General features: G+C 37.7%; 1 protein-coding gene across 4 annotated transcripts in view; it reads right to left on the bottom strand.

Annotated features, from left to right (window-relative positions):
- The window catches only part of NCOA7 (nuclear receptor coactivator 7), a 144,611-nt gene that overhangs the window by 98,850 nt on the left and 29,277 nt on the right, over positions 1-16,484 (bottom strand). For all 4 annotated transcript variants that reach the window (XM_081250537.1, XM_081250538.1, XM_081250536.1 and 1 more), the window contains exon 2: positions 15,882-15,992. In XM_081250537.1, the coding sequence (XP_081106663.1) occupies positions 15,882-15,931 (50 nt within the window). In that variant the 5' untranslated portion in view covers positions 15,932-15,992. The remainder of the gene's footprint in view (positions 1-15,881; positions 15,993-16,484) is intronic.

Raw genomic sequence — 16,484 nt, 5'->3', positions numbered from 1 at the left:
CAAAAGCAAAAAACAAATGACACAAACCTATAAGGACAACAATGGACAGCTGAAGATCTGAATGAATAAAAGTTTGTAAACAATGCAAAGGAAAAAGTAACAAGGAAGTTCTATGGATGTTGAGAGGACGAAGGGATGAGACGCAATAGGCCCACTGCCTATGGCACCCAGGATGAAGTTAACTTACAAGAGAGAGAAAGTAGATCTAGTCCAATCCTATTTTGCAGCTCTATCGAACAGACTAGGTGAAAAACTAAAAAGCATAGAGCATCCATGGCTAAGAAGAAAATGAAATCCAGGATGAAGTCTCTAGCCCTATAAGAAGCAACTCCTTGAGTGGTAGAACCATTACCAGTAAGAATCACAGAAAAAGAATAAAAGAAAAAAAATAATCCTGGTTAAAAAGAAAAACAACACAGATTCTAGAAATGACAAACTAAAAGCAGCTTGATACCAACTCCCAAAAAATAAACTGTCAGATACTAGACAAATCATTTGTGATTACTTAAAGATGAATTATTGGCTGCTTGGAGCCACCATTGGTATGCTAAAATGAGTGAATACAAACTAAAATAATTATCTTTTTAATAGGGCTGCTAGATTTGGCATATTGATGGATGTGTCACAGGAGGCAGTATATCAACATTTCACTAAGGCTCTTGAAAATGTCTGTTGCTACCTTCTTAAAAGTAAGATGGAAATAGCTGAGCTAGAGAATTTGGTTAAGTGAACTTAGAGAAAATTGATTTACAGCAAGTAGAAAAACTTAAAGATAATTATTTAACTACTAATGGTAGTAGTTAAATAATGATTATGCCAAACTGCATAAAGCTGTCCAATCCAGCATTTTTATCAACTATTTGGATAAGGACATAGAAGGCATGCTGTTCAGGCTATGTAATTTGGCCCAAGCTGGAAAGGACAGCAAATAGGTTTGATGTTGAAAATCAGGCTTCAAACTTCCTGAATAATGAATGGAAAACAAGATAAAATTAAAATTACAATTCACAAGGAAAAACACTCTTTTCCCTCAGTATGATTGTCAACAAACTAATGAAATATGATGCTGTATTAACAAAAGTAAGGATAACAAGTAATATTCCTACAAATACATTATTCAAGACCATACCAAGATGGTGAAGAATCTGAAAACTATTTTATGTGAAGAGATTTAGAAACTTAGGATAGTCAGCCTGGAAAAGAAAAGGTTTAGAGAGAATATGATGTTATCTTCAAATACATGTGATGATAATATACAAAAGAGGGATTTTATTTATTTTGTGTGGATCTTAAGTAACTGGGAATGAGAAGAATAAGTTGAAAGGAAATAAATTTTAACTAAAAATTGAAAAGCAACTGTCTACTAACAAGAGCTTTTCAAGCAAGAAACAAGTAGCCTTGGGAGTCCCTGGGACATTCCTCTGGCTGGAAAAACTCAAATCCAGGCTAGAAAAGGCCTATTTGTCAGATGCAGCAGAGTTTCCAGCCATGGCTTGGTAGCCCAGATGACCTTTGTCTTTCAACTAAAAGATTTTATGTTTCTGAACTTAGACATGGCGCCTGTAGTAAGATGAGGAGTGGAAGAAAAGGAGATATCAAGTTTATATAAACTTGACACTTATTTAAGGAAATGCTGTCTTTTCTTTCTGATCTCTCAATCACTTCTTTCAAGCCCCCAGGACATTACCTAGTTACTATATTACCTGGTGCTTCTACATCCCAGACCTACTCTTAGAGAGGGGCTGAAGTTTCTCATACGATGTGCCTATAAAAGAAACTGTGTACTAAAAGAAAGTCATGGAGACACATTAGATTTCTGAATGCGAGAAAAGAAATTTCCCAGCTGTAATCCAAGTCATACAGACTCTCCACTGCACATTACTTACTAGCAGGAAGATTTGCTAGTGCCTTGCTTTCTGTACACAGAAGAGGATACTTCAACAGGCCCAATCAGCCCTTCTCATCAAACTTACTGTCCATCAAGTTCCTATACAGATGTTACTGCCCACAGCATTAAGATTAGCATTTTTCATTTAAAATAGACATGAACGATTGATGCTTACCTACAACAGAATAATTATATTAAAACATTACTATTTTAAAATTCAGTCACTTTTAGTTTATTTTTAAATTCATATTGGTAAAAAAAAAAAAGTTAATACCACCAAAGTACTCTAATTCCAAGCTGGTACAACTGTTTCTTAAAATAATACCCAAAAGTTCTATAAACTTAAACACTTAGGAATTCTCCAACTACCTTTGTATATATACTGCAAAGAGGGCACATTCTAATAAATTATTTAAGTAACTGTTAAAAAACCTTTTATGGGAAAATTTCTATAAAGTTTTCAATGAAGATATTACAACTGAACATTTCTATTATGGAACAGATTTATTCTATTTTTATATTATAGTTGGAGGGTGCTATGGGGGTAGTGGTTCATGAAGGCTTTGGAGTAGGACACAAGAAGGAAGAATTCCCGGCTCCGTTACTTGTTAGCTGTATAACTTGGGAAGTCACTAAACCACTCTGCGCCTGTTTCCTCATCTGTCAAAATGAGGAAAATACCATCATCTAGCCCAGGGGTTGTCCTGAGATTTAAACGAGGTTATATCTGTAAAGCTCCTGGCACACAGTGAGAGATCAACAAAGGAGAGGGTGGTATCATCAGTATAGACAATAAAGTCGTTATAGACCCTGGATGGACAGGGTACAGGCGACCTGGTGTGGCTCATCTCTTGCTTTATTGCTTTGCTAATATTCTCATGACTTTACACAAGGGTCAGTCATTAAGTTAGCCTCTCTGAGAGACCCCCCTGTCTGAATGATCATATCCATTACCTGACAGACATGCTCAAACAGCTTCTCTTCCTCCTTCATCTTCAAAAATGTACTCTTCCTTGACCTCCACATCTCCCTCCTGCCATGGCCTAATTTTTGGCTTCCCTTCCCAGACAAGTTCCGAGAAGAACTGCCTAGAAGCTCTGCTTCCACTCCCCTATTCCCCATTTACATTAAATTGGCTTCTCCAATCATGGTACTGAAACTGCTTTTATTCAAATCATCAGTGACTTCCAAGTGGCCAAACTTAATGGATACTTTTCAGTCCACATTTCAATTTACCACTCTCTGCTTTCAAAACTTCTGATCATTCATTCGCTCCTTCTTCAAATGCTTGCTCTGTTCTCCTGGCTACTGTGATTCCACTTCTGCTGGATTTCATCCTACTAGATCACTGTATGTTGGGTTTACCCAATTCTGCTCCCCATTCCTTCTGTTCTCTTTTCACTTTACACTCTCCCTACATGATCTCATCCATTCCTATGGCTGGGGTCAACAAATCTTCAATTTCTATCTCAGCCCAGACCATTCTGTTTCCACTCCAGATTCACATATCCAATTAATTGTATATACAATGGTTCCACTGGGATGTCTCATAGACATCTCAAACTTAACACATCCAAACTTAAAGTCTTGAGATTCCCTCTCAAAATTGTTACTTTTCTAGTTTTCCCATTTCATGTCATGGCATCTCCATCCATGCTTAATCCTTATTCCCAAACATCACCAACAAGGCCCTGAATGACCTGCCCCAGACTACTCTCCACCCTTCTTGTGCTATCCTCACTAAATGTACTCTCTTCCAGCCACACGGACCTTCTTGCAGATCCAAGAACCTGCCAAGCTTTTTCCCACCTTAAGGATGTGAAGTCTAAGTGTTTCTCCCTACTTAGAATAGTCCCTCCATTCCTTTTTCCCCAGTCCTTCTCCTAAATACATAGATCATGTGGGAAATTCATGCTCATACCCAGGATCTGCTTAAATGTCATTTTTCTCCAGAGTTCTTTCTTGAACATCACTCTTGTCTAATGTGGATACTTCCCTTGCAATTCTTTCATAACATCCTGTTATTTTCCCTCAGAGCAAGCACTGCAATTTCTATTGACATATGCAGTTATGTGTTTCTTTAATGTCCTTGTGAAAAGTAATCTCCATAAAAGCAAGACCCACATTTGTTGTGTTTGGCACTCTGTCCTCTGGGCTTAACAGGTGCAGGCACATAAAGTCTGTCTGAGACATAAGCAATGCATAAGGTTCTCCTCCTAACACAACAATATACTTCAAATTCAATGATAAACATCAAATGACTCTAATAAAGTCTTACCTTTGATTAGATCAGAGAACTAGGGGATGTCTTAAGTATCTACTTGTATCAGATAATAATATAAAAACCAAATTCAAAATTAGAGAAAGATTTTCCTATGCATTAAAAATAAACAGGAAGGTAAAGATTATATAGATTAGGTTTATAACTCAATCAATTTTATAATTTTAAGTTTTCAATGACCTGTTAAGACAGTGCAAATTTCACTTAAAGATAAATATATGTGTTTATAACATTTCTTTTAAAAAATCCATATACTCTTATAAAAGAAAAATTATGTTTTCATATATATAATGTGGACATATTACTCATTTTTACATTTAAAATACATCTACTCTTATAAAAGAAAAAATATCCTGAAATCCTGATTACATAAGCTCAGAGTTGCAGTTAAAAAAAATCAAATTTCTCTCAGTATCTAGTGAAGGCAGTTGATTTAGCAAAGTAATAGGAATTACCCCCCACTTTAAAAAAATGATGGAGCCATTGAAATGGAGATGGCTCACTCCCCAATGACCTCACCAGCATCTGCTTCAATTACCTTCTGAAAATGAAATAATCAAATTACCATTCAGCTTCCTGCTGTGCTAACAAAATTAATCTGAAATATCGAAATTCATCTGCTTTAAATTATATATTACACAACTTCTAAACCAAAATCTCTTCAAGCTCTAAACTGTGAAGAACAAGCACCAAGGCTGTCATAATCAACAGTAACATTTTCACACACACAGGAAAAATTAATGGAAGGATTAATGACCTAGCTCAAATCATCCATGACAGTAATTTGATTCAAATCATTCCACCTAAAAAGCAGGATCAGTCAATTTTGAATCTATTCTGCTTCGTATAACAGATGTGTTCTTGAACATGTATGTGCAAACTGTATTTTAAATGCCACAGAGTGATTTAGAAATATAATTAGGTTTCATGGTTGCTTTTTTTCTAAGTATAGAAAAGAATATTTTAAGCAGGAATAACTGGTCTCTAACCATTTCCTAAGTTCACAGGATCATATTTTGGCCATCTAGGCTGTCAAGTATTCCATAAGTATATTACTAAATACCATTTTTAAATTGTGATGTCCTCCATAGCCTTGTTTTCTGGTTCTTCTATATGTACATCATACTCTCTGTTCACACCTAAAGAAACCTTGTCTCAAAACCACCAAGCTACATTTCTCATTTCAGTACATGATATATCCACCTCAAAGTCACCTTTGATTCTTCTCCAAGTGAAATCAGTTGCACGGTTCTAGTAATGGAACCATTAAGAAAAGCCCTCCTTGCTCTCCACCACCTTCTGCCTCAGCAGATGCTAGAATATGTCTTGCTTTGGGAAGAGATCCAGGCCCCCCAATCCAACTAACATTTTCCCTTCTCATCCCTAGGACACTCAGATTCATGCTCTGTGGTGCTGACTCATCTGTCTGTTTTATTTGGTGCCAAATCACATTTGCAAACCATAGGCCACCCTACGTCTTGCCCAGTCTCTTTAAACCTGGCCCACTACCCTTTTCAATACTGTTTTCATTTACGTGTGAGAAGCAAAAAGCTAAAACAAGTAGGCAAGCCTGCGGCATGTTACCTGGCATAATATACCACAAAATGAGTACAGAAAAAAAAATGGGACATTAACCATTTTGGTTATGCAAATTTTATTTAAAATGGTAAAAGAAGGAAGAGGGAAGTAAAAATGCATGAACACATGCCCTGTGGCACAAGCACCAGGTAATGGTCTTTACGACAGAAGTGACCAAGCTGGGAGATTTTCACCTGTTAGGGCCTCCAACTCTGACATAGAGAAGAAATAATAGGGGAATCCTTGATATACCTCCAAACTATAGAGGAAGGTCAGGAGATTGCTGACTTTTTCACTGGTGTGTAGGGACTTAACAAAGTTTCCTTGAAAGAGCAGAGATTCCTTAATGTGTTCCAAAGTTCCTAATAATTCCTCTCCACTGAAAATCAGAAAATATCAGTTTAGTACTTAAACACATTTAATTATTGTATCATTTAGATCAGTGAGTCCTACTTATGGGTAACTGATAAGGTTCTATGAAATTCAATTCAACATAGTTTAATGAAGACTATGACATAATAATTAAGATTGTGCTCTGTGAGGTCAGGCATACCAGGGTTGAGTCCTAGATCTGCTACTTCATAATTATGTGACCTTGGGCAAATGACATCTATGATACAGCTTAGCATCTTTGTGTGTAATCAGGATGATAACAGGGTAATTATGAGATTAGACAAGTACACAAATCAATCTCTGTTACATAGTACATGTCGGTTATCATTCAGAGTGAATGCCTGTTAGGTGCAGGGCATGAAGCTAGACCCTGTGAGGAATATAAAAACGAAAACGAACTGACAATAAATAACACAAGTGAATAAGGCAGAGAAGATGAGAGTGCTACTGGGTGTATCCAAAGACAGACTATGTTAAGGGCCCCAAGAGAAGGGATAAGGAAGCCTAGCAATGCCTTGGCTCAAGTGGCAAGGGAGGGCACATCTAGTTATGTGTGTGGGTGGTGGTGAAGGATTAAATGAAACAGGAAAGGCCTCAAGGAGACAATGTCTTAATTAAAGATGGGTGTGCCAGAGTGATGGGTTTGACATCACTGTAAATAAAAAGAGGATCCTGAAGGGCAGTTCTTTGTATGATGAAAGCAAAGTTCCGAGGCGGCAAAGAGTAAGACATGTACAGAAAACCGAAGTAGGAGATAAAGACAGAAAGGTAGGAACGAGCTGTATTGTGCAGAACCTCAAATTCAAGGGAAGAAGTGGGGATGCAGAAGTGACATATCTGAAGAGTACCTCAGGAAGACTAATGTGGGAGGGTGTGAGGGAGGAAATGCAATCAGCATTTGACTTATGAGTTACAGGGGGTGAAGACTGTAGGCATTTCCAGATATGAATTTGTGTGTGTGTGGCGGGGGGGGGAAGACAGGAAAATTTCTACTAAAATCACCAACATGCTGGACTACAAGCATAAGCGATGAACTTTCAGAGCTGTGAGCACAAAGCATTTTCTGGTTCAGAACTCAATTTTCTCTTGCTGAAAAGTTGTACCAGCAACAAGGAACGGTTTCAAATGCATGTGACAAGAGTATCTTGAGCCAGTCGTGTCAAATGTAAATCCAAACTCAGGAGTGAGTTCAGCTGAAGTCTTTCTTGACTGTCAGCAACAACACTGAAGAAGGAGGGAGGTGGCTTAAACCATGTACTTTTCACATGCTTTGGTCTTTCTGTGTCTTGGAGTCATGTCTTGGGTCTTTCACTGAAGGCCATGACTAGAGCATGGACAAGATTCAAGGGATAGATAAACTCCCTGAAATGTACACAAAATTTATGCCTATATATTTATTCTTGCTTTTTCTCAATTTCTCATTTATTCCTATATTCCTTACTTAGGCAGCATGCTTTTATATTAAAATTCATTAGTGCTTATTTTTCAATAGTGCTTATTACAAAGACTTTTACATTTTAATTCAGTCAATCCTCTCAACAATCTTAAAAGGTAGGTACTATTATTATTCTCATTTAAGAGAAAAGAAAACTATACAGCTCCACAGATAGTAAGTAGTCCTACAGAGAAGAAACCTCCAGGAGGCCCCAAAGTGGAAGTTGCCTAAGCTTAGTTCCATCTGGTGGTTTTGCTGAATTAATTTCCTTGGGTCTCGCTCTAGGATCTGGGACAGTCCAGATCAGCAAGGGAATTTCAGGTTAAACAGAGACATGCTTGTCATTTATCCTTAAAATTAGTTAGACCTATTACACTGCACTGTGGGAAAGTATATTTATATAACAAGTACCTTATGTACAGCTTTCTTTGAGCAATTGGTTGATGTGTGTTAGATCAAGGAAATTTGTTTTTCAGGGAGGAAAAATAACCTCACTGCCATTATACTAAGCACCAAAGAATCCTCTAAATCAATGAGTCATTGTTCAACATGGCCCACAATAAAAAGAAATTTTTAATTGTGATTCAATAAACATCCTTATAAATATTTAAAAGAAAATTTTCATGAAATATTATTTATTCTGACTACATACAACACATGCTGATATTTTCTATTCAGTCTAGCTCAGTCCAGATTGATCTATCCTATTCCATTCCATTAAAACAATGCTGGTTCCTACCCACTAAATTGATTTCATGACGCCCCAATGGGTTGGTAACCTACAGCTTGAAAAGCAGTATTCTCCATGGAATTAAATCAAGTAACTCTGCCTGTTCTTTAAAAATGAAGCCAAAAGCATGAGTCTAACTGTTAATGGCTAAATGTTTATATGCATTTTTTTTAATCTGTAAAAAAAAAAGTTAATGATTTCCTGAAAGCATTAGCAGGTCAAACTTGGCCATGGCTGTTTTTCCCAGTAATGAATGACAAGCAATATGTAAATATTCCCTTAAGAGCCACTTGATCTGAATTCAAATCAAGAAAATAGGAAACATAAGCCTTAAAGGACATTACAGCTCAGGCAAGAGTTTACTTGGTAATTAGTAATATTTTCAAATAAGGCACACACAGCTTTTTCACAGGAAATGGTTTTAAAATATTCTCAATTTTTTTAAGATTAATAAAATTCCTGAATACTGAAAAATTTATAGTGACAAAAATTAAGACTCACAAACCATTTATATCCTACATTAAAGAAGCTGTTTTAGGGCTTCCCTGGTGGCGCAATGATTGAGAGTCCGCCTGCTGATGCAGGGGACACGGGTTCGTGCCCTGGTCCGGGAAGATCCCACATGCTGTGGAGCGGCTGGGCCCGTGAGCCATGGCCACTGAGCCTGCGCGTCCGGAGCCTGTGCTCCACAACGGGAGAGGCCACAACAGTGAGAGGCCCGCGTACAGCAAAAAAAAAAAAAAAAAAAAAAAAAGAAGCTGTTTTAAATATTCTCAATCTGTCAGTTGGTCAAAAAGTATTTAACACTTGTTATATGTCAACCAGTACTTAACAAGGCACAAGGAAAGAGCACTGAACTATTGCTGAGTCCCTTCTCTCCAGATGGCCCATTTGGGGGGAGAATGACTGTAAACACATAAACAGCAAATAGGAGCTCAGAAGGTCACACACGAGACTGTCCTTGGATAGACAGGGCTATGGATCACTATAGGCATGTGTCCCTAACAGCGCCAACAGCCCTCTAGGATGGTTCTTAGGAGCTGAAATCAAATATGGGTTCCAATAAACTTAACTAGAACATTTACTTCCAAATCCATATACAACTTCTTCTACTTATGATGCTATGAATATGTTCTAATCCCCCTCTCAGACAAAGTAAAAATTCATGTTTAATGCTATTTAAACTGATACAACATGGAATGAAGAAAAATAATCAGAGATACAGACAAAGCAGACTGGGGTTCAGGGGCCAGACCCTCCATTTAAAGGCTAAGTGATTGGAGGCAAGTTATTTAACCTTCCAAACTACAGATTCAGCATCTGCAATTCTATCTACTCATAGGATCATGGTGAGGTTAAAGTGAGGGAATGGACATGAAAGCACTTTATAAAGCACCACAAGTGTTATTATTATTAACTTTAGAATCAGTAGGCATAGTAAAACTGAGAAGATATTAACCAAATATTAAGAAGGTATAGAGTTAACACGTACCAAGCACTTAAAACGGGTCTATTTGCTTTTCATATACCAACTCAATTAAACTCTGCAATATGACAATATCTGAATCCAACAACTGGTAATAATAAGGTTTTTCCTCAAATCTGGGACATACTAAGTTTCTTCTCTAATAGTCCTTGGCTAGCAGGAAAAAACAATTAGAGACTGTTTATTAAAGGAAGGGCAAGAGTTCACACCACACCACTCCACCCACGTGGTATATGCATTCTTAGCCCAGCTGTACCACAAAGAGATGGCTCTTCCCCTAAGGTTCAAAGACTGCCTCCGTGGGGCTGGAGCTGGGCGCACTCCCTGTTGTCCTCAGCAGTGCTGTAGATCAACCACCAGACACATCCAGGTGACGCCTTCCACTGGATCTTAGACTCTGTACTTGACCAAGAGGGCAAGCTGAGATTTTCTGTCCAAATGTTATCTCTGCATTCATTTCTATTATGGGCAACTACTCTTTTTAGACAAGATGCAATCCTAGGGTGTAAAGTGGATCACTGTAATGCAAACCACTGACTTACACAGGTGGGGTATACAGACTGCATGTTTCCTATTGCCTTGGTTGGTTAATAGTCTGACATTAACCATATTACAGATGGATAAAGTATATAAGACATGGATTATGGGATGTCTTCAAGTTATAAACAAGTTGTTTTTAGAAAAGGTCACTTATAACTTTGGAACTTATAACAGATCTTTGGAATCCAGGATGCATTTCTGCACATTAATTTACAGTGGTATAAATTAATGTTAAGCTGCCAGGACTGCCCACAGAAATCTACTCAACCCACAATGTGAGTAGTACAAGGTCAGGTAACCTGTGTTCTACGGGCATCATTCTGCCACTGAGCTGCCACATGGACCTAGGCAGCATCCAGAACATAAGCTCTGGATGGAGAAGGACAGAGTTGGGCTCAAATGCTGCCTCGCCCACCTGCTGTGTAATCTCATCGAAGTTATCCAAACCCCTTGAGTCTAAATTTCCACAGCAGTCCAATCATATTTGGGGATGAAACATATATATAAAGAGCACAAAGGGACCTACACAAAGATCACTAAAAGGGTACTAAATTCTGCAAAAGCTAAATAATGTCAAAATGAGTGTGGAAGAAGGGAGCCCTTGTAGCACTTCTGAAAAAAAAAAAACCTGCATTCTAACTACAAGGGAAGAAAGAGGGAGCAGGAGCCATAATGAATAACGATCACTCCAGAGGATAGTACAGAAAGTATAATTTGCTTTAATAATTCAGTTTTTCATTTGGTTTCAAGACTTGTCAAGTATCAAGGAATTAATACACACATATATAATATACTAATTTTGCATATACAAATTATTTGCAAAAGCATGGAAAAATGTCTCATGAATCATTTGATCTGTAATAAACAACTGGTGCAAAACACTGAAGATGGTGAAAACCAGGTGGGGCAGAGCCAGATCCTGAAAACTCCGAAGGGCTTATCCAGAATAGAGTTATCTAGTAGTGATGCTGACTCACATGTCCATGTAGATCTACACAGGCATATTTCAAGATAAATTATAAGAAAGAAAGTATTGGGTGATCCTCGAATCACTAATTTCAATCCAAAATTATTAAAATGGGGCCTTTTAAACTTAACTTTGCTTTGATGTTAACTTCAGAGAGAGAGAGAGAGAGAACCATCAACAAAGGGGGTAGGTAAAGGGTTATTTACTACATACAGTCATACAATGTTTATGAAACCACAGGGTAAAATAGTGCACCAAGAAAACAGAGACTACTTAAATACTCAGAAGGGTAAAGGGATGGGGGGGTTAAAAGCAATTTTTAGGATTTCTGATACATATTGTGGTAGCAGGCAGAAATCAGGGCAAATCTTCCTTTTGCTCTCCTCTGCACACTAGCAGATTTGCGTAAGGTGGTATGGCTGCACTCTTGGCCTGACTCTTTATATTCCTCCCTAGAGATCTTGCTTGGAGGGCCCGTATACACACACTCCAGAGCAAACTGCCCTAGGTTGTCAGAAACCAGCTTTCAGGCAGGTCCAGTCGGTGATTCCACTTTATGGAATTCCACAGTTTAGTCAGAGGTAGTTGAAAAGATTTATAACTTTTGCTGCCTCTTTTCTGATAATAAAGTTTTTGGAGTTTTTGTTTGTTTGTTTGCTTTTTGCTTTTAATAGCTTGACCATTTGGGGCTGCAACTGCATCACAGTAGCTAAACTGCAGGTTTATCTTTTCTCTCTCTCTCTCATTTCCTAGTAACTAATCACGGTGATTTACTATTTTAATAGTACCACTGACTATTGGCCTTGTCCTGCTATCCCTATGCTCCTAGGATCACTCTCCATTTTTGGATATGTTTTTCTTTCTCACTGCTAGAATACTTTTCACAAGAGGTCAAGGCAAACATGACAATTAAATTTTGTATTTCTGAGTTGAAAAAAGTATGCTGTTCTTCCAGAAGTTTCATCTTGCATTCTCAGTTTAAGGGGCTCCCCTCACTCTACATCTTAGGAACAAGACGTGGTTAACTCTGAGCAGGTTGTTCATGAACCACAGTCACCTTTACTGTTGGAATCAGTTTGGAAGCAAACTGAGAAGGCACTACAGCTTTTGAAATCACTATATAGAGCATCCCTAGGCAAAAAAAAAAAGAGAGAGAGAGAGAGAGAATCTTGACCTAAATTCACATCTTATATAAAAATTAACTCAAGGGCTTCCTGGGTGGCGCAGTGGTTGAGAGTCGGCCTGCCGATGCAGGGGACACGGGTTCGTGCCCCGGTCCGGGAAGATCCCACATGCCGCGGAGCGGCTGGGCCCGTGAGCCATGCCCGCTGAGCCTGCGCGTCCGGAGCCTGTGCTCCACAGTGGGAGAGGCCACAACAGTGAGATACCCGCGTACCGCCAAAAAAATAAAATTAACTCAAGATGGATCACCAACTTACGTATGAAACATAATGCTATAAAATATTTAGAAAAAATGAAAGAAAATCTTCAGGACCTAGGGCTAGGCAAAGAGTCATTAGACTTGATGCCAAAAGCACAATCCATAAAATGAAAAACTAATAAATTGAATCATTAAAATTTAAAACTTTTGCTGTGCAAAAGACTGTTTTAGCAAGTTGAAAAGAAAAGTTACACACTGTAAGAAAATACTGGCAAACCACATATCAAAGGACTAGTATCTAGAATGTATAAAGAACTCGTGACACTGAACAGTAAGAAAACAATCCAGTTAGAACACAGACAAAACACATGAAAAGACACTGTGCTGAAGAAGATGGACAGATGGCTAATAAGCACATGAAAAGATGTTGAACCTCATTAGTCATTAAAGCAATGCAAATTAAAACCACAATGAGGTATCACCATACACCTCTCAGTATGGTTAAAATAAAAAAGAGTGACAATACCAAATGCTGATGAGGATGTCAAGAAACTGGATCATTTATACATTGCAGATGTGAAGGAGTAGAAAATGGTATAGCCACTCTGGAAAAGAGTCCAGCAGTTTCTTATAAAATTAAACATGTACTTATCATTTGACTCAGCCATTCCATTGAGCCTTTATCCCAGATAAATTAAAACTGACACTCAAAAAAAAATTTTTACACAAATGATCCTAGCTTTATTTGTAACAGTCCCAAACTAGAAACAACCCAAATGTCCTTCAATGGGTGAAGGGTTAAAAAACTGTGATACATCCATAACATGGAATACTACTCAGCAATAAAAAGGAACAGACTGTTGATACATGCAACATCTTGGGCAGATCTCAAGTGCTATGATCTGAATGTTTGTGTACCCCCAAAATTCATATGCTGAAACCTAATGCCCAATGTGACGGTATTAGGAGATGGGGGTCTTTGGGAGGTGATTAGGTTTTGAGGGGCAGAACTCTCATGAATGGAATTAGCGCACTTATAAAAGAGGCCTGAGAAAGCTCCTTGACGCTTTCACCGCGTGAATTTACAGTGAGAAGGTGGCCTTTGATGAACCAGGAAGGGGGCTCTCACCAGACATAAAGCCTAACCATGATGGCTCCCTGGTCTTGGACTTCCAGCCCCCAGAACTGCGAGAAATAATTTCTGTTGTTTGTAAGCCACTCAGTCTGTGGTATTTTGTTACAGCAGTCTGAATAGACTAAGATATCAAGGGAATTGAACTAAGTGAAAAAAAATCTCAAAACATCAGATACTGTATGATTCCATTCATATAATATTTTTGAAATGACAAATTATAGAGATGGAAAACAGATTAGTGGTTGTCAGGAGGGATGGGCAGAAGGAAGAAGGTGAATATGGCTACAAAAGGGTAGCACATGGGTCTTTTTGGTGGAATTGTTCTGTATCTTGATTGTGATGGTGGCCACACAAATCTACACGTAATAAAACTGAACAGAACTAAATACACACACACAAACACACACACACACACACACACCCATACACAAATGAGTGCTTCAGTGCTTATAAACCCTGGTGAAATCTGAATAAGGTTAGTGGAGTGTATCAATGTCAATTTCCTAGTTGTGATATTTATTATACAATAATTACGTAAGGTGGGAAACTGGATGAAAGGTATAAGATATCTCTGTATTATTTCTTAGAACTACATGTGAATCTACAATTATCTCAAAATATTTAGTTCTTGTTTATTCTAGGTGTCCTATCTTTCTATGGTTCACCCATTAGATGCCTGATTTCTTCCTTCCCCAAACAATCTTACTACTCTCTGGGGTCCTAATAGGAAAAAATAATTCACTAAAATTAGCAGTATAACTCTTGTTTTCCAAAAATTCTTATTCATGGTTTACTATTACTAAGTGAAACATGCCCTTTGGATACAACCCTATATTTGAATACTGACTCTTACACTACATGAAACGGACAAAATACTTACTTTCTGAGTTACCTCATTAATAAAACAGGGAGAAAACCTATTTCACAAGTTTATTGTGAAGATAAATAAAATAATAAGTAAAGTACTTGGCACCTAGTAGTTCCTTAACAATCTAAAACCTAGCTTAATTTCTGAATGAAAACATCAACAAAAAACTTTGGTTTTCCGTTTCCAAGACTTATATTTGGAAAACAGGAAGTGTATCTTTAACAAGAATATTGGGGCTGGGGATGTGCTGAGGCTGAATTAGTTCTTAAGAAGTATTTCAAGTTAGGAGACCATAATGATCATTTTAAGCCTATGTTCTCACTCTGAGTTTGAAAACATTCCAGCCATCAAAATGATTTATAAATGTTTTAATGGGGCTTCCCTGGTGGCGCAGTGGTTGAGGGTCCGCCTGCCGATGCAGGGGACACGGATTCGTTCCCCGGTCCGGGAAGATCCCACATGCCGCTGAACGGCTAGGCCCGTGAGCCATGGCCGCTGGGCCTGCGCGTCCGGAGCCTGTGCTCCACAGCGGGAGAGGCCACAGCAGTGAGAGGCCCGCATAATGCAAAAAAAATAGTTTTAATGTACCGTTCATGTTATTATCATTAGTGAGTGGCTGCCATACAGATGTTTAAATCTGTAAATATTAACCAATAATATAGTAGATTACTCCTATCCAGATACTAACACATGTACATATGTTGGACAAGTTCAAGCTTTAAAAATGACAGGTACTACAATGATACAATTTCATCCATTCCATTTACCTACAAAAATACTTTTTAGTAATAGACACCCCACAAAGTAATACGCTTTAAATATGTCATAGATTTTTAGTTATAACTCAACCAATTAAGCTACAGAGCAGCAGGAACTAAGTACTTAGGATTTAAAATTCAATGTAGGTTGTTAAACACAGGATTCTGAGCAATCTGCAGTGCAATGCATAAAGAATGTTAGCTTCCCTGAGCAGCACTGGCCTGAGAGAACTGTCAAGGACAGAAACAGAAGAACCAATCAAATGTTACTTCCCTAGTGTAAATAAGAAAAAGGATGAAACAAAGTGCATTTAACTTCTACTGCTTACCTGCTCTGTTTATGAGCAGTCACAAATCACAAAATGCCAAGTAATACTTAAGAACAAAGTCCTCTCAAACATTTTTTAAGTACTGATATAAATTTGCAGAATGAATGCTTACCGAGCAAAATAACTTTGTTTCCGTTCCTTCTTCTCTTCCTTGGTATCCATAATATGCAATCAAAAGTGCAAAATATTTGAAAAATTCCTTTTTAATCAATGAGTCATCACCCTGTAAAAAAATAACAAAGTGACTGTAAATTAAGAAGTTTATAACAGCCAATATGAAGAATGAAGCAGGGTGGAGCTACATGGCCCCAACAAATGGAAGCTAAACTTTAACCAGTAAGCATAGTCACATGAGTCATATATGAAATACAAATGCCCCCGCGGGAAGGGGAGGGGGGCAGGAAACTACAATTAGAATGGAAGAATTAAACTATACAATAAAAAGTGGCTGGAAAAATAAACTGAAGTATTTTCCTCATAATTAACAATTATTTCAAAATGTGCTAAAATAAAAACCACTGACTTTAGAAGGCTTTAGGCTAGCTATGCAGAAGCTAATTTTTAAAAAATTTTTGAATTTATAATCACTCTTTTGAAGCCATTAATGACAAATATGTCTCATACATAATGAGGAAACATGGATCACTTAGGTGTTTCACAAGAATGTTCTTTCTTTAAAAACAAAAATAAATTAGTATTCTATTTTACTTCGGAA

Source organism: Mesoplodon bidens (genome assembly GCF_964165515.1).
Source record: "Mesoplodon bidens genome assembly, chromosome: 12".
Classification (NCBI taxonomy): Eukaryota; Metazoa; Chordata; class Mammalia; order Artiodactyla; family Ziphiidae; genus Mesoplodon; species Mesoplodon bidens.
The sequence above is the reverse complement of the archived record's forward strand: the minus strand, read 5'-3'. Positions and strand labels throughout refer to the sequence as shown.